The 18,680-nt window shown below is 47.0% G+C and overlaps 1 protein-coding gene across 2 annotated transcripts in view; it reads left to right on the top strand.

Moving 5' to 3' along the window:
• Window positions 1-12,456: 12,456 nt before the first annotated feature.
• LOC114584056 (cytochrome P450 3A9-like) overlaps window positions 12,457-18,680 on the top strand; it is a 42,097-nt gene continuing 35,873 nt past the window's right edge. The window contains exons 1-5 of one of the 2 annotated variants that reach the window (XM_028705516.2): window positions 12,457-12,713; window positions 15,128-15,221; window positions 15,346-15,398; window positions 16,657-16,756; window positions 18,383-18,496. In XM_028705516.2, the coding sequence (XP_028561349.2) occupies window positions 12,643-12,713; window positions 15,128-15,221; window positions 15,346-15,398; window positions 16,657-16,756; window positions 18,383-18,496 (432 nt within the window). In that variant the 5' untranslated portion in view covers window positions 12,457-12,642. The remainder of the gene's footprint in view (window positions 12,714-15,127; window positions 15,222-15,345; window positions 15,399-16,656; window positions 16,757-18,382; window positions 18,497-18,680) is intronic. The other variant, XM_077918725.1, reaches the window with a different exon arrangement.

Raw genomic sequence — 18,680 nt, 5'->3', positions numbered from 1 at the left:
CATAACAAGGTCAAGCGCACAGCCCTAAATATAGGGAGAGGTGGGTGGGTGTTACAAATGCACGTGCTGAAAGAGGAAGCTCTGGGTCACGTTGCACGGGCATAAATAGGTCCCTCAAACCGTTTGGACTGTGTCCCATTGGCCAGATTGCACCCAGCTTCGAGGGACCTGCCAATCGGGTGTTGTGGCTGACCAATTGTACCCACCCACAACACAGGGTGTCTGTTTTCCAGGTCTCACCACAACATGTGCCCTCTTTAAGGGAGGACCCGATTTCTCACAGCAGCCAACCCAGTGTGATGGCCTGGGACTCAGGCTCGGACTTGGAACCAGAGGAGTCTTAGTCTGCACCAGATCCTTTGCCTCAGGCATCACCTGAACCAAGTCTGGGGCCTGATCCTGAAGAGCCCCAGTCTGCACAGGTTCTCCTGCAACAAACACCAGCTGGGCCGAGTCAGGGGCCTGAGCCCGCCCTGGCTCCAGATGTGGGGATTCCCTCGTTGCCTCCAGCTGGGCCATCACTTACAGCTGCTTCCCTACTGGTTGGGTCAGGAGAGGCTGAGGCGGCTCCTGGGTCTAGTAACCCACCAACGTCTCCCGAGCTGCAGAGACTGAGGTCTGAGAGAAGGAGAGGAGTGCTCGCCTTCGGGTGAAACAGGGAGGTGAGTCGCCAGGGGATCAGGACCAGCCACTACCCTGACAAAGATAAAAGGCTGTCGGATCCCGCCCCAGGTTGAGGGAGCAACACTGCTGTTTGCTAGAACCTGCCCCTGTCCTTGCCTGGTTTTCTGCCTTGGCCCTGTCGGACTGACTCCTAGCAGAACCTTTGGATTCTAGACCGGTCCTGGACCGCATTTCATGGGTTACCCCCCGGGCCCAGCACACCCACAAGCAGGGCCCAAGCATGAGAGTCCTCTCTTCTCCCTGTGGTTTCAAGCAACTGGGATACAGAAGCACTGCTACCACCACCGAGAAGGCCCTCTGCCTGGTTCTCTGTAATCTCACTTCCCGCAGGGAGAGAACCACCAGAAGGCCCTCAGAGCTGGACCTCAGTGTCCGGGCTGAACGATGGAGGTGGAGATGCTCCTTCAGGTCTACTGGGCCAAGGCCATTTAGGGCTTTCAAGGTCAGCCCCAACACTTTGAATTGTGCTCAGAAACGTATTGCTTGGTTTCTAGTGAACCAGTTTCTGTATATATAATATCTGCAAGCACAAGGGTGGAGGTGGGGGGGGGGAGAGAAAGGAGGGAAATGGTATTTTGAGAACTGGAAAACAACAGCACACTGTCAGACTCTTGCAATATTTGGAAATTAATTCTGTCCTGCAGCATTTTTGAGGCTGGCTGGTTCTGAGAATGCCGTCATTTGAGAGCTGCGTGATTCCTGAATCTTCACCGTGCTTCTGTGATAAACCCATCTGCAATATTTCCATCTGTCCTGGCGTTTCCGTTAAGCCACAAAGAGGCAGGTTTGTTATTTGGAAACATCATTCCCTGCTCCAATAAGTAACCGGTTAAACATCAGAAGAAGAAATCAACAGCTGGAGCCAACCTGACAGCAGAGAATTATCAAGCCTATCAGGAAGAAAGCAAATCCAGACTGTGGGGGTGTTTGCCTTCCAACACACACGATGCAATAAGCAGAATAAAGTCCATGACCCTGGCCAGGAACTCCGGTTGCCTTGTGCACTTTCATCTCTAGCACAAATTCCTCTGGTCAAGAATGGACTTCTCTGAACCTGCAAACTCATTCATAAACCAGGGCTGCCAAAACAGCGAAAGAAAATCAGATCCTCAAGCCCTACGAAGGAGGAAGGTTATTTGGAGAGGGCAGAAAGCACAGCCAGGTGCCGTCGTGTTTGAAAGTTAATTCTGAGCTGCCCGGCATCAACCTCTGCAGCCATGAACTCCACTCATCTTCTGAACTTGCCCTCCAGTACAAATTCACCTGGGTGCTGACGAAACCAACCCCTGTATCTCTCCTTGACATCTGACAGCAAAAGAGGCTGTGGAAATCTGCAGCTGTTGCTCTGAGGTCAGCGAAGAACTGGATGTGGGCCACTAAATTGATCCCAACAAGCTTAATCCAAACGGGAAAAGGAGATCCGTGGCAGAGTATCTGCTTTTGCAGGAAGGAGGTCCTGGGGTTAGCTTCCAGCACACCTTGGTTTTCAAACTGCATGAAACGCTACTGAAATGAGACGGGGAGAAGCCATTGCATCGTCTTCGGTCAAGAATTCCAGGCACGTGACGTGGTATCTCTCACCCCAGGGAGGGATAGATCCAGCCTGCAATCTTGGAGCTGAGTCTGCAAGCTGACCTGCAGGCTACCAACACCCAGCCTAATTTTTGCAAGCTGGTGTGTGTGTGTGTGAAGTTTTCCTCCTTTCCCCCTGTGTTATGTCACATCTTGCCCAATGACGAGTAGAGCTCAAAAGATTGCCAAGATTTTGTGATGTTTCGGTCAGTCTAAATAAAGGTATTGGCCAGCTGTGGATTTGGGGATGGGTATTTCTGGGGGGAAAACATGGCCTCGCCTTCCCCACTTTTCTACAGTAGCTTTTGCCCCAGCAGAATAAATGTCGAGAGAGGACGCCAACAAATTATTTATTGATCCTATCCAATCCAAATAACTTTATTGTACTTTATTTATAGAAATATTTATACTGTATCCCGCTGTTGTGTGTCACTGTGTGTGTTTGAGTGGTTTATAGTAGTTGTATATAAAACCATACAACAAAAACCAAATTAAAAAACAACAACCCATATATTAAAACCAGAAACTGACCAACTGCTGTGAAAATAGGTGTTCTTAATTGCTGGCATAAACCCGAAGGAATAGAAAAGCTTTCAGCGGGTGTTTAAAAGTCGAAATGGAAAACACCTGCTGAATCTCCAGTGGCAGGGAGTTCCATAAGACTGGGTGGTGACACTAAGGCCTTGGTTTCTTGCTGTTGGATCATCCTACTCACGTGTAGGACCCTGGCAGAGACACTGGGAGCTTCAAAAGCTTTCTCCAGCCTGAACATCACAGCAACTGATATCAAAAGGCATTAGTACGCTTTAGGATCTTGCAGAGTGTGGCAGTTTGCGTAACAGAACTCAGTAGCACAGCATTTTGGCTAATCTACTTTATTTATATATAATACATTTGGAGCATTCTGACTTAGCTCCTTCCTCTTTCTCATCAGACAGCAAAGAGAAAGGACAAAGGACAACAGTCCCACATCACGAAATACAGTAATACCAAAACATCTTGTCTCCGTCACTTCCCACACTGTGGAATGAAAACATACACCGTCATGTGATAGACAACAATCCCATGACTGCAAGCACGGAGCCAGAGTCCTTGTGGGCTTCCCAGAGGGCATCTGGCTGGTCACTTTGACCAGTGCTGGATTTTTGTATAAGCAAAACCAGCTATAACTTAGGGTCCCACTGTCTTGGGGGCCCCCAAAAAATTTAAAGGAAAAAACAACAACAAAATATAAGTTCAACAATTACTTTGATAAAATACATATTTTGTTATGTGCAAATGGCTTGAGATACCTATTAGGTCCATAAATGACCATATAGCATATATTCAACACAAAAAACAGTGGCAGTTTGTTGTTGACAAAGGACAGCTGGACATAGAAAGGGCCCCATTGCCTTCAGCAGCTGAGGGCCGCATCAAACCTAATCTGGCCCTGACTTTGACAGCCAAATGCTGGACCAGACGGGTCTTTGGCCTGATCCAGAAGCCAGACTCTTTGCATGTGGGGCTGCCCCTTAAAAAGTGGGTCAAAGCTTTCAGCTGGTCCAAAACGCCACCACTAGAAATTTGAACCAGAGCTATTAAAACGTTTGCCCCATTAGTCAGGAGATATCTGGTGAGTTATTTGATGTCAACATTTGCGGAGGCAATTTTTGAGAAAGGCATCTGTTTGGCTCTTGTGGAAATAGCAGTGGCACAATGGGCTTCCCCTCTTCTTGCTTGTTCAGACGTTGCTGTCTCCACCTCACCCCACTGTGGTTTGAGCAAAGTGTTCCTTTCGTGCAAATGCACTCCCACCTCTAGGTAAAGGTAAAGGTAAAGGTAAAGGTAAAGGGACCCCTGACCATTAGGTCCAATCGTGGCCGACTCTGGGGTTGTGGCGCTCATCTCGCTTTATTGGCCGAGGGAGCCGGCGTACAGCTTCCGGGTCATGTGGCCAGCATGACTAAGCCACTTCTAGCGAACCAGAGCAGCGCACGAAAACGCTGTTTACCTTCCAGCTGGAGCGGTACCTATTTATCTACTTGCCCTTTGACGTGCTTTCGAACTGCTAGGTTGGCAGGAGCAGGGACCGAGCAACGGGAGCTCACCCCATGGCGGGGATTAGAACCACCGACCTTCCGATCTGCAAGCCCTAGGCTCTGTGGTTTAACCCACAGCGCCACCCGCGTCCCACCTCTGCTTGCTCCCAAATCGATTCCTTTCCCCTGGAAACTCTCTTCTCCCTCAAGATGGCCCAAGCAGCATTTCCTTCCGCAAGGAAGGCTCTCTCTCTCTCTCTCTCTCTCTCTCTCTCTCTCTCTCTCTCTCTCTCTCTGTGTGTGTGTTTGCTTGCTCTGGATTTGCATAGTAATTGTGCATCCTCTCTGCCACCTATGAATTTTTAAAATCTTGCCAATAATTGAGGAATTCCATGTAACACATTCATCGCTAGCAGGCAAATTATGTGGCAGGAATACATCTACAGCTAAGACGCACCCTCTGTTGCCATTAAATAAGTTGATGGTTTATCTTTCTTGGACACAGCTTACTGGTGCCATGATCACTCACTTCCATCATGTCCCACCCAGGTGGAGACAGTATTAATCCACAGATTACCAAATATAAAAACATAAAAAGAACCTGCTGGATCAAGCCAATCACATATCCAATAGGTAAAGGTAAAGGGACCCCTGACCATTAGGTCCAGTCGTGACCAACTCTGGGGTTGCGGCGCTCATCTTGCTCTATGGGCCGAAGGAGCCGGCGTTTGTCCGCAGACAGCTTCCGGGTCATGTGGCCAGCATGACTAAGCCGCTTCTGGCGAACCAGAGCAGCGCACGGAATATATAACATAAAAACAAGATTCCAAGGAATCTCCTGGACTTCCCTCCTCCCCTTGGTGGGTCCTCTTGTTAATCATTTCCTCCTGGATTTTTAATAATAATCCAAATCTTTTACATCTCCATTATGTCTCAAAATTCATCATTAAACTACAAGTGTCATTCCAGTCCTGCTAACAGTTTTAACTGTTTACAATGGTTTTTAAGATAAACTCTAATTTCTTCCTGTTCCTTATTGAAACTTTGGTTTCTGATTCTTCTGATTCTTCCGGTCATTTTTCCCAATTCGGCATCATCCATCAACTTGATTTGCCATTCTTCTCTGGTAGGGACTTTATCTTCTTTCTGTCTCTGGGCCAATAACATCTGCGCAGTCATGGTCGTGTACATAGTCTTTTCTGCTCCCTTGGGATTTCAGCACCTAGAATTCCTAAAAGAAAAGCTTTGGGGCTTTTAGTGGCCAGTCAGATGCACAGGCTCTCTGAGTGATGAATAGCTGTTGGGTTTGGAGAATTGGAAAATTGGGGAAGGGGAATTCTGGGAAAAGGAAAGGAAAGGAAATGGGGCGTTGTGACAGAGCACCCTATATTGCAACGCTTGTTATTTTGTCATTGCATCAGTTTTGCATCAGCCAAAACAGCACCCTTCCGGATATGTTCAAACTCAGCCTATTGGTGAGCAAGTGAGTAATGTTTGAGATTTGCAATCTAGACATGTCAAGAGACATCCTGGAGTGTGTCTGACTTGGATGTTTCCTCTCTGATTGAAGTGGATGCTAAACTTGTCAATGCAACATCAGCTGCCCCCTTGCACACCTGTTGCATCAGATATTCAGGAGCAGGAGGAACTGCTGGAAGAGGAACGCACAGAAACAATTTCCTTTCTTCACTTTTTAAATTTTCCAGGTCAAACCAAAGGGCTTTGATACAGTCCCTGCACAGGATCAGTCAGCAAAAATGTGCCACTGTTGGGGTAAAGAATTATCTAGAGATGTTATGGCTGTATCGAAAAGAGAGGAAAAAATGGTGTGGGGAGGATAGAATAAGAAAATGTACTTCTATACTTCTGAATAAGATGAAAGAAGGTTGTGAGTTTTGAGGTTATGACTCTATCTGCTGTGCAAACATCTGATACAGGGTTTTGCAAAGGGACGAGCGCCTGGGCATTAGAATCCAGATGAATTAATTGCTTCCACTGAGCAATATTAACACTCCAAGAAATATCACTCTTATTTGGGAAGGGAATGTCTTGCCGGCATCCCTTCTGTTAGGGCTGAAAGGTTCCTGGCAACTCAGGTTTAGGTTCTGGGGCTTTAGCAAACATGCCAGCCAGATCACCAATTCTTGGGTTCCTGTATCTGTGGGGGCAGAAGGAGGGATATGCTGAGTGTAATGATCTCTAGCAGACAAGCAAGTTTTGATAAGAAGTAATTGACTCTCCGGCAGAAAGACACATCCAGAGCCTGGCTTCTCCCCTGCTCGCAATTACCTTTGTTGGTCAGCCTGAAGTTTCACTCCTCCCACAACAGGAAGGACGCCAGACTCCTGCCTTTCCCCTCTTGCCCTTCCATTGCCTTCTGATTTTATTCAAATGCATGGATCGGGGTCTGAGAAGCTGACCTCTCCCCTCCTTCTCACTCTCACTCAACCCAGACTCAGACCACTGCTTATCTGCTTATTGCCTAGTAACACTTTGACTGCCTTCGAACTCTTCCTCTCCTTGAGAGCTAATAGAGCCCTCTCCAAAAGTGGGGATCAAACTGCCCTTTCTTGATTCTGATAGGTAGTTCTGCAGAGTCGGCCCCTAGTTCAATCTCAAACTCATCCCCTGTGCTCTGGGGGGGGGGGCACATTCCTGACACTGAGGTTGAAATTGCCTCAATTAGTTCTGTTTCCAATTGGTCCCATTGTTTTGTGGTGTCATCTAAAATAAAAGGGATGGCATGTATTACTTTGAGAGCAATGAAATATCGCCCCAAGTTTGGGATGACCCAGCCTCCTTCCACTATGGGAAGGTACAGGAGTTTGTTATTCCCACCTCGCCCCCAGTCTTTTGCAGGAAGAAATAAATCAATTTTGTTCCTGTCACGTTCGTATCTGGTTGAGTGGGATCCAAATTGGGAATGACAGGAATAGAAATGGCAGTTTTGTTAGCTTCATCGTTTTTACCGCTGCTAATCTGCCTGAGAAGGCAATATGGGTTTTGCTTCATTTTTCCCACTCCAGATTTTGCAGAATGGTTCCCTCAGAAATGAAGCCATCAGGGCCGTTTTAATTTTTTTTTTGAAGAGCATTGTCCATTTCTTCTCAGGAGTTGTGGCTATCTGTCTCATCAGGAGTTAGTGATGGGGGAAAGGAAGAGAAAAGTCAGGGCAGGGTCAGGGAGTCAGGTTAAAGGCTAAAATCGATTACCATTTCATCGGCCCAGTAGACCTGAAGGAGCGTCTCCGCCCCCATTGTTCAGTCCGGACACTGAGGTCCAGCTCTGAGGGCCTTCTGGCAGTTCCCTCACTGTGAGAAGTGTGGTTACAGGGAACCAGGAAGAGGGCCTTCTCGGTGGTGGTGCCCGCCATGTGGAACGCCCTCCCATCAGATGTCAAGGAAATAAACAACTATCTGACTTTTAGAAGACATCTGAAGGCAGCCCTGTTTAGGGAAGTTTTTAATGTTTGAAGTTTTATTCTGCTTTTACTGTTCTGCTGGGAGCTGCCCAGAGTGGGTGGTGTATAAATGATATTATTATTATTATTATTATTATTATTATTATTATTATTATTATTATTCCATCCCTGGCCCCCTTGTGCATCAGTGGAGGGCAATATGCATGCCCCAACCCATTACACGTTACATCCTGCCCTTTCCCCTGCTCCCTCCTTTTAGTGACATTTTCAGTCACTTCTGGGTTGGGCGCTGTGCGCATGTTTGCAATCTCCCATCTTTCAGACGCACATTAAGCGACTGTTTCCTGTATTTAATTCCAGCTTCTTGCTTTTTCATCGTGCAAGCACGTAGATTTCCCCTTTCCTTCAGTGTTTCTTAAGCCGGGTTCTGCATCCTGATAACTGGGCCGGTTTTTTTTAATAAGTGATGGATATTAGGAACCTCAGTTTGTACCACACTTCCTCCTCCTCCTTCCTGCAATGGGCAAAACAGACAATTATATCCTGGAGGGGGGAGCTCCCTCCCTCAGTTTCGGTCCGAGTGTACTGTGCGCCCGTTCATCAGACGTTCCTTCCCAAGGGACCCTTTTGCTTTCTGGGTTGTCAGATGCCACTGCGGAAACAGTTGACGTCCAGAAGTGGCCGAACCTCTGCCCCCAGCTTGTGTGGCAGCCTCGGCGTAGAGGATCGTTGCTATTCTGCACTGATCAATTCCAATTGATTTGTACCTGAAGGTCACAGGAAAGGCCGAGGAGAAGGTGAGGGAAAGGTCACAGGCTACAAATCACAATGCTCACCAGAGAGCCAGTGTGGTGTAGTGGTTAAGAGCAGTGGACTCGTAATCTGGGGAACCGGGTTCGCGTCTCCGCTCCTCCACATGCAGCTGCTGGGTGACCTTGGGCCAATCACACTTCTGTGAGGTCTCTCAGCCCCACTCACCTCACAGAGTGTTTGTTGTGGGGGAGGAAGGGAAAGGAGAATGTTAGCCGCTTTGAGACTCCTGAAGGGGAGTGAAAGGCGGGTATCAAATCCAAACTCCTCTTCTTCTGCTGCTTCGAAATCCATCAACAGCACATTTCTCTCCCCAGATTTCTGACTAAGGCGGTGGGGTTGGGAGGCTGGCCATTTACCCTCTGCTGGAATGCATCTTCAACAAAAAGGGCAAATGAGGTGTGTGGTGTAGTGGTTAGAGTGTCGGACTAAGGCCTGGGAGAGGCCAGGGTTCAAATCCCGACTCGGCCACGAAGCTCGTTGAGTGTGATCTTGGGTGAGTCACTGCCTCTCAAACTATCCTTCCTCCAGGAGTGCCAGCATGGCCCTGTGACCGTGGGTGCCATGCAGTGTGCATGGCCCTGGCCAGTGACGGATTTACGTATAAGCTAAACAAGCTATAGCTTAGGGCCCCACTCTCTTGGGGGCCCCAAAAAAATTTAAAGGGAAAGAAACCAGGATGCACATTTCCAAAATATAAGATAAAAAGCAAATAAAATAAAACCTACCTACAGCAACAGTGTTTTGTGTTGTGTAGGCTCCTATGATATAAGTCATGGGCCCTGCCTGCTAGCCTGCTCCCTAAAATATCACTGCTTTGCTCCTTTCTATATATAGGGTGCCCACATTCTGCATGGACTGGTTGCATGGCAAGATGTGCAAATGGCTTGAGATACCTATTGGGTCCATAAATTGGGTCCAGTGACAAGTTGTTGTTGACAAAGGACAGCTGGACATAGAAAGGGCCCCATTACCTTCAGGAGCTTAGGGCCTCATCAAACCTAAATCCGGCCCTGACCCAGGCGCTGAAATTTGTGGGTGCCTGGCCGCTTCGTGTGGAATTTTGTGGGTGCTCAGGTACTCAGGACCCCAGGGCGCCGGCACCTATGCCTGCCTCACAGAGTTGTGGTGGGGACTGAACAGAGTCTGTAACCTGAGGTATGACTGTACCCATGACAACCAAGTGATGGAGCTCTCCAGGAAGCTAGCAAAGAAAGAAGGAGAAGACTTCATGAAAGAAGAATGGATACAAAAACTGATGGACTATGCAGAAATGGCAAAACTTCCCGGAAGAATAAGAAATCAAGATAACATTTTTTAAAAAATAAATAAAAGAATGGAAATGGTCTATTGAATATTTACAGATAAATTATAAACATATAGAAACATTGGCAGACTAATTGTAACAACCTGCAGTTTTATAAGAGTACCTATTTAAAGAAGGTGAATAAATGAGCAAATTAAGTGAATCTGGATATGCAGAAGATATGAAAAACAAATTTAAGGAACCGCAGAAAGAGGGGGAAGGAAGTCAAGATTTTGAATGTTAAAATGATTGTAAAATTATTGAAATGTATACAACTGAAAATCATAAATAAAATATATTTAAAAAGAGACCTACTCCTTTTGAAGATCTCTTTTTGAAGTGCCAAAGTCCAGTTCAACGAGCAAAAGAACCCTAAAAATGTAGCGTGGTAGGAGGGGAGCCTGAGGGGGCCCCTTGGAATTACCAGAAAAGACACTTTAAAATAACTATTTAAAAACCATTTTTAAAAATAATTAAAATGAGTGATAGGCTAAGAAGCAGGTGAAAACACACACCAGCATTCTGCGCATCTGAGCAGGCATGGCCAGACAGAAATGTTTTTAGCAGGCGCCGCAAACAGTGCAGCGAAGTTGCCTGCCTGGTGTCCATCGACAGGGAGTTCCAAAGTGCAGATGCTGAAAGATTGGAATCTGATGGGTTGAGCCGATATTATTATTCTTCTCCCCCCCTCCCCCTTTTCATCTAATGCAAGCGCTCTGGTCCTGATGATTTATCTGGAATGCCTGAGATTGAGAGCAGCTGTCTGAGAACAAGAATGCCTCTTCCTAGGGAGAGCACAGAGGCTGGTGCAAACAAGCCAAACATTGTGTTAAAGCCTCCTTCATCTATCTCCGTTTTAATCCGGAGGAGAGCATGTGCTCTCTGCTGTCAGAATTCACAGCCTGACCCTACTTTCTGCGTTTCCCAGAGGCGAAAATGGAGACAATTTCGTTTCAGAAATTGGGACAGAGATGGGAAGGGATGAGAAGCACAAAGCGGTTCTACTCCCCTCGGTCAGTGTTGGGTGCAACTCTCTGTAGTTGCAGATCGTAGCTTTTTCCTGATAACCTTTGGAAACCCAGTGCCTAGAAAAGGCAGAGCTTGAGATCAGGGAAGATTGTTGGACCCCAGAATCACAGAAGACTGGAGAGTCCAGTGCTGAAAGAGCCCAGAGCCAGTGTGGTGTAGTGGTTAAGAGCGGTGGACTTGTAATCTGGTGAACTGGGTTTGATTCCCCGCTCCTCCACATGCAGCTGCTGGGTGACCTTGGGCCAGTCACACTTCTCTGAAGTCTCTCAGCCCCACTCACCTCACAGAGTGTCTGTTGTGGGGGAGGAAGGGAAAGGAGAATGTTAGCCGCTTTGAGACTCCTTTGGGTAGTGATAAAGCGGGATATCAAATCCAAACTCTTTCTTTCTTTCTTTTCTTTACCAATGTGGAATGGCTATTGCAGAAGAAAGTGCTGAGCAGAGCAAGGGCGGCAGTCAGCTCCTCCATGAATGGGAAGCCCTGGTGCCAAGATATTACTAACAAACAACACAAGCAACATGAAGACCAGTACAGTGGTACCTCGGGTTACATACGCTTCAGGTTACAGACTCCGCTAACCCAGAAATAGTACCTTGGGTTAAGAACTTTACCTCAGGATGAGAACAGAAATCGTGCTCCAGCAGCGTGGCGGCAGCGGGAAGCCCCATTAGCTAAAGTGGTGTTTCAGGTTAAGAACAGTTTCAGGTTAAGTACGGACCTCCGGAACGAATTAAGTACTTAACCCGAGGTACCACTGTATACTAGATAGCACTGTAGTTCTTATTGCATAATATACATGATTGCATGGTTACATATCCTTATGACCACTGCTCCTTGTGCATTTTTCTAATGTATGGGGTATGTACCTTTTCCCTTCTTATTGTAGTTGTAGCATATGGATTGTAATGTGTGAAGTTTATATAGCTTTCATGTACACAGGTCATTGTTTCATATTTGAATTCTTTTGTAGTCGTGCTGAAGAAGATTCCAGCGAAACAGTCAGATTATCTGGGATCACTGTCTACATTGTTATTCACTTACTACTTTGGCACCATGAACGCCTAAAAAGTTTTACCGCTCAGCCCACAGGATAGCATCTATTACTTTGCTTCAACCATAGACTTATTATACTTTTACGGACTTTCAAAGATTGACAGACGTGTGTTCATTTGTTTTCAAATATATTAGAGAATTTACAAGTGTACACATTTTGTTTTTGTTGTACTAAATCATGCAATAAGAACTACAGTGCTTTCTAGTATACTGGTCTTTGTGTTGCTTGTGTTGTTTGTTGTGTTAAGTTTGCAACACAGGAGTTTGTTGTTCTGTATTAGCCAAGATATTCCTGGCAAGTGGCAGGAGTGAGGCCTAGGAGGGGGAGGAATGTGCCACGAAATTGCAGGCTTTGGGGGCGACGGTGCTGGAATTGGACGCAGCAGAACGCCCTGACCTCGCTTTTTGCACCCCTCCCTTTGCAAGCCCAGCTCTCTTCCCGGTTTTCACCAGAGACATTGCACAGGCAGATTGCGCCCTCTGAAGAGGTTGGCACAAAATGCTGTTATATAAGAAAGGACCCATGGCAACGCAGCCTCGCCAGCCTTGCCCCATCCAGGACAAGGAATCCTCACCCCACCTCTTTTCATATCAAGCTTGGCCCAGTAAGCGCAGTGAAGACAAACAGATCGCCAACAATATTGTGAAATTATTTTCGCCCTTTGAGCTCCAGCATGGATCAAGCAGAAAGAGAATAGAAATCTTCCGTCAAAGCCAGAGGCAGAGAGACGCCAAGGGACAAGAAGATGAATCTCCTTCCAAGCTTCTCCACTGAGACATGGTCCCTTCTCATTGTCCTTCTGGGCCTTTTCATGCTGTATGTACCACTCTCTTGTCTTCCTTTTCTTGGGCTTGTTTTCTAATTGTGAAAAGGAGAAGGGGGGGGGGGGGATTTAAGTCTGTTGCGTCTCCTGAAAGCCATAAGAGATGCCAGTCTCTGAACTGCAAGGATATCCCTTCAGATTTAAGGAAGGTTCTCCTCACAATCCCTTTATCCAGGAAGGTATTCCGACAAATAGGTGTGACCTGACCAGTTTACAAAGGATTAAAGCAAGAACAAGCCTTAAAAAGAATAAATGCTAGACAACAGTTTGGTTTTTTCTTTCTTTCTTCCAAGGTCATGTAACAGTTAAAAATCAGTTTGCATTCCTCTCTCATCTTCCTCCTCTTGGGCTGTTTCCTAACTGTTAGGAGGAGAACAGGGACATTTTAATCCATTGCTTCTCCCAAAAGCCACAGGAGATGGTAGAATGCAGAAGAGTATAAAATGCAAGGCAAGCTTTGGAAGGAAAAGTTCCATGCATTTTTTCACTCCCTTTTGCAATGCAATCCAAAAGAGTTTACTCAAAAGGGAGTTCCTTAAGCCTTGGCAGCAGTCCTAGATGCACGTCCCTGAGGCCAGGGTAGGCATGGGTTCAATGGGGCTTACTCCTGAGTAGACACAGGGTGTTTAATCTGCAATGTTCTATTATGTTTTTATATAAGCTGGAAGCCATCCAGAGTGGCTGGGGCAATCCTGTCAGATGGGCAGGGAACAAATAGTTGTTGTTGCGTGGCAAGTCCCCTCCCTCATGTGAAATGAAGACACTGGACACGTTATTTAAGGTTAATGGGCATAAAAAGGCCACAATTTTATTGATTACAGAATTGAAAGGTATTGGCCTTAGGCATTGGCTCCTATCGACTACCCGGCATGGAGACCGGGAAGGGTTATCCACAAGCCGTGGGAGTCCTGTTGAAGTACGCCAACTAGGATCCCATGGGTGTCACCGGTCGGGGGCATGCCGGAGGCCCTTACCTCCCTAGGTTTCGGACAAGGCAATGCCCCCCGGAGTCCTCTACTGGACTACCCTTTTCCTTGGGGGAAGGTGATGGTGCTTCCTTCCCCCCCATTCATTTGCATAACAATTAACCCCTGCCAATGCCTAACCGCCAATACCGCGGAAGTTGTGACGTTTGCTACGAGGTAGGCGAAAAAACCAAAAGGCTGAAAGTGCGCCAAGTTGGAAAAATTCCTACCAGGCCCCATGCGGCGACCAACCGGAGTCCATAGCAAGGTCATAGCTAGCTAAGCCTAAGGGTGGGTGGGATGGGAAAACTGCTCAGCTGGGAAGGGGAAAGAGGGCGGTCCCCGGGCGTGCCTGGCCTTAAGTAGCCGATTGGCGGGCCGATTGGCGGGCCGGGTAGAAGACACGCCCGGGGATTCCCTGGATCTCGCGGGGGCAGAAGGCCAGCCCCCGCGTATGTGGGAGGGGGGGTAGCCCGCAACCCCCTCTCCTCCTGAGCTCGGAAATGGCTTTGTTGTTGTTGATATGAAACTGCCAGCACCATTTCTGACCCCTAAATGAATTGGGTGGTGTGTGTGTGTGTTATGTCCAGGGAGCCTCCCGGGGGACCCAGTTGAGGACCCCCTCAAACATGGAGCCAGCCCAAGGAAGGTTCCCAGGAGATGCCGAGGATTCAACCTGGGATCTTGTGGATGCTAAGCAGGTCACCTGACCACTGGGACCAGAAGGCGTCCCAGCTCAAACCACCTGCAATTGCATCCTTTGGCCAGCAGCCAAGAACACCTGCAGGGCTCTCCTTTTGAGCCCTGTCGTGCCACCCCAAAAGGTTAGCTCTGTGTGCATGTGTGTTTAGCAGGAGGTGTCTTTTGTCAGGAGTTCAGCCTACACTTGAGTAGGACCTTGGCATGGACACATGCCCGACTGGCATGTTCTCTCCCTCCTGGCCGAGCGTTCGGGAGCTTCATAAGCTTTCTTCAGCCTGAACATCACAGTGACTGATGCCAACAGCCACCGGCACACTTAGGGATCCACAGGTCTTCGCAGCTTGCGTAACAGACCTCATCAACTCAGCATTTTGGCTAATCTACTTTATTTACATATAAACACACACGGAGCACTGCAACATGGCTCCCTCTCTCTCTAGCATCAGACAGTAAAGAGAAACAGAACAAAGGACAATAGTCCAACTTCACGGAACACAGTGACACAAACATCCTGTCTCCGTCACTTCCCACTTTGTGGAGTCAAAACATACACCGTCATCTGATAGACAAAAATCCCATGACTGCAATCATGGAGCAGGAATTCCAACACCTTTATCAGGTACAACAACCTGCCAGGTTTCCCCAAGGAACCCTTAACAACATTTTACGCTCTGCTGCTGTCAATGATCATCTGCCAGATTTGCATCTCTCTCTCTCTCTCTCCTTTCATTAAAAAACAGATATGGAATTTGGCCATACAGCCATTTTCGAAATCTGGGCATTCCAGGTCCGAGGCCATTGCCTTTCATCGGAACTCTCTTGTCGTATCGTAAGGTGAGTGTCTGGGGACATTTCTGCCCTGCTTAAGAGGTTCACCAAGACCCCTGTCTGCTCCTCCCTCTGGGTCTTCTTCTGGCCCAGAAAGGCTGTTCTTAATTCCTGAAATGTTTTTCCGCAGGGGTTTATCAACTTTGATACAGAGTGCTTTCAGAAATATGGGAGGAACTGGGGGTAAGTGACCTTTTATGACCAGCTTGTATTTCTTTTCCTTTCCCCCTCCAACAGATTTTATATAAGTTTGAATGAAAATGCAGAGGTTAGTATCAAATATCCAATATCTTTCTATCAAGGATTTTAAAAAAACACTAATCCAAATAAAAACACAAACTGAAAGGAAGAGAGAGAGAGAGAGAGAGAGAGAGAGAGAGAGAGAGAGAGAGAAAGGAAAGAAAAAAAGGAGAGAACTTCTGATTCTGACCAGCTTGTATTTCTCAGGGCATCCCAAACCCTATTGTTTGATCGCAAGGAGGAAATATTCTGAAACAGAAACCTTAATCTGCAACTGGATGTCTCTGGGATCTCAAAAGCTTGCCATAAACAGTGAACATTCTGGTAGCCAGACTCTCCTGACTGCCCCACCTTTTTAGGGTTTCCTTTCTGTTGCCTCCAGCTCTTCAGTGCTCAATCGGAGCAAATGGCAATTGGTTTTTGTCCAGATTGCTGTTCGTTCTGATTTAGAGTTGAAGAGTGGGTCTTCCCTGGGAACGGAGTAGGGCAGGGGGGAAACTGCTCTGACTCATGTCTAGAGATAAAAGGTAAAGGTAAGGTAAAGGACCCCTGGGTGGTTAAGTCCAGTCAAATGGGGTTGCGGCGCTCATCTCCGCTTTCAGGCCAAGGGAGCCGGCGTTTGTCCACAGACAGCTTTCCGGGTCATATGGCCAGCATGACTAAACTGCTTCTGGCACAACAGGACACCATGACAGAAGACAGAGCGCAGGGAAACGCTGTTTACCTTCCTTCCACAGTGGTACCTATTTATCTACTTGCCCTGGCATGCTTTCGAATTGCTAGGTTGGCAGGAGCAGGAACAGAGCAACGGGAGCTCACCCCGTCACAGGGATTTGAACCGCCAACCTTCTGATCGGCAAGCCCAAGAGGCTCAGTGGTTTAGACCACAGTGCCACCTGTGTCCCTATCATGTCTAGAAAGCATGTCTCATGCAGGAAACCACCCAGAGCTCTGCTTTCTAGCCATGGGAAAAGCAGGAATGAACCCTTAGTCAGCCTCCACTGATCAGGCACCGTTGAGACATTTGGGACTACAGTTGCCATCAGTCCTTGTCAACATGGGGTGATGGGAGATGTAGTCCAACACATATGGAGGGCACCAGGGCAGGGAACGCGACCCGTAGCTCAGGGCAACACACTTGGCTTTTCAAAATATAAAACTGGTAGGATGTGCCTTCTTCTCTTCCTCACTCTTCATCCAGGTTTTACGATGGCCGGCAGCCTATATTAGCCACGATGGATCCCGTCATTATTAAAACTGTCCTCGTGAAAGAGTGCTACTCCACCTTCACCAACCGCCGGGTAAGGACTCATGTCTTAAGCGATGCGACAGGAGAGCAGGCGAAGGGCAGGTTATTCATGCCCCTGAATTGGGAATGCTAAATTGGGAAGGATTGGGTAATGTCTTCTTCTTCAGCGATCCCTCGTAGCCGAGTAAGATTGTTTTCCATGAACACGGCCTTAACAGGGAGTCCATAAGTGACTGTGGAGGCCAATTCTGGATCCACATGTCCTTCCACAGTGGGGACATTGGTTTCTGGGCGGGAGTTGATCACAGTGAGGGTTTGCCAAGCGTTCCTTCCTCTTAGCACGTTTCTCCCTTGCGTCCTGAGTTCGAGTTTCTTCAAAGCCCATGACACCTTTGGTAAAGGCTGTTCTCCAACTGGAGCGCTCACAGGCCAGGTCCGAGGCCAGTGTTTCCCAGTTGTTGGTGTTTATACTACATTTTTAAAGATTTGACTTGAGAGAATCCTTAAACCTCTTTTGTTGATCACCACCATTACATTTTCCATTTTTAAGTTCAGAATAGAGTAGTTGCTTTGGCTCACAGGCCAGGTCCGAGGCCAGTGTTTCCCAGTTGTTGGTGTTTATACTACATTTTTAAAGATTTGACTTGAGAGAATCCTTAAACCTCTTTTGTTGATCACCACCATTACATTTTCCATTTTTAAGTTCAGAATAGAGTAGTTGCTTTGGAAGACAATAATCAGGTAATGTGGCAGGTAGATGAAGACATCTTCTAAAGTCAAGTGTGAACTTGGGGCTCATTCGCCCCTCATTCCTGTCTTCTTTAGTATAAAATGTCCTTAAACTTACAAACAGCACAGGCATTTCAAAACGGGCCTTTTGTTTGAATGGGATTAGGATGACAACAACATTATCCATAGTTCAGTTAAAACAGACTATTTGCAATTAAATTAGTGTGTTTATTAAGCACACCTGGACTCAGAATTCAGCAGTGCTTGAAGTGGGATCAAACCCAAACTCTCCTGTCTTCTTTATCCCACTTCAAGTACGGTACTTCAGATTATAAAAGTACAAAGAGCGTCTCCAAGTGTATGTCTGAAGGACCCAGCTTATTGTTTATGGTTGCAAGGTGTTTTAAATTGTTTTTCATATCGTGTTTTAATGCCCTGAGACCTTAGAGCAGAGGGTGGGAAATAATTAAACAAACAATAAATAAATAAACAATAAATTTTGTGCCCTGTTTCTAGGCACCGGTCCAGATTTTCCATGTCTGTGTCTGGATGTGTGTGTGTGTGTGTGTGTGTGTGTGCGTGCGTTGTCTTGGTGCTTTCCCCAGGAAAACCTATGTTCTACCAATGAATCAGAGCAAGCAGCAATCCAGTTTGCTCTGACTCAGTGGCAAAATGTGGGTTTTCCCAGGGAAAGCGTCAGGATGAAAACAATGACAGCAATGCTTGGATACAGACCTGGGAAGCCTGGACTTGGGCCTAGGAAGCATGGAGCTGAGGGAAGTGTGACCGAGTCCTTAGTCACCCAGTCACCACTGTACTCCATGCTCATTGAGTTCACGAGTCCCTCCTGGCTCTCACTGAAATCCCAGGTTTGGGGTCTGTCATGGGTTCAAAAGCCGACTCATTGTTTTGAAACCACCTCACTTCCTGCTTGCTTGCTTCCCTCTAGAATGTAGGTTTAGGTGGGCTGTTTGAGTCTGCCATCACGATGGTGAAGGACGAACAATGGAAGAGGATTCGCACTGTGCTCTCTCCAACCTTCACCAGCGGAAAGCTAAAGGAGGTAAAAAAAGAAAAGAAAAACATACTGAGCCTTGAAGAACTCAGATATTCAACACTGGTCTGTATGGTCCTTATAATTCCAGCACAATTCACAGAAGCTATTCAGTCCGAAACTGGAGCATATCATGTTCCAATTGTGTTGTTAGCAAGAATGGGTGTAAATCAGCCCCTTTCACATTGTCATG

Source organism: Podarcis muralis, chromosome 14 (genome assembly GCF_964188315.1).
Source record: "Podarcis muralis chromosome 14, rPodMur119.hap1.1, whole genome shotgun sequence".
NCBI classification, from domain to species: Eukaryota; Metazoa; Chordata; class Lepidosauria; order Squamata; family Lacertidae; genus Podarcis; species Podarcis muralis.
The sequence above is the reverse complement of the archived record's forward strand: the minus strand, read 5'-3'. Positions and strand labels throughout refer to the sequence as shown.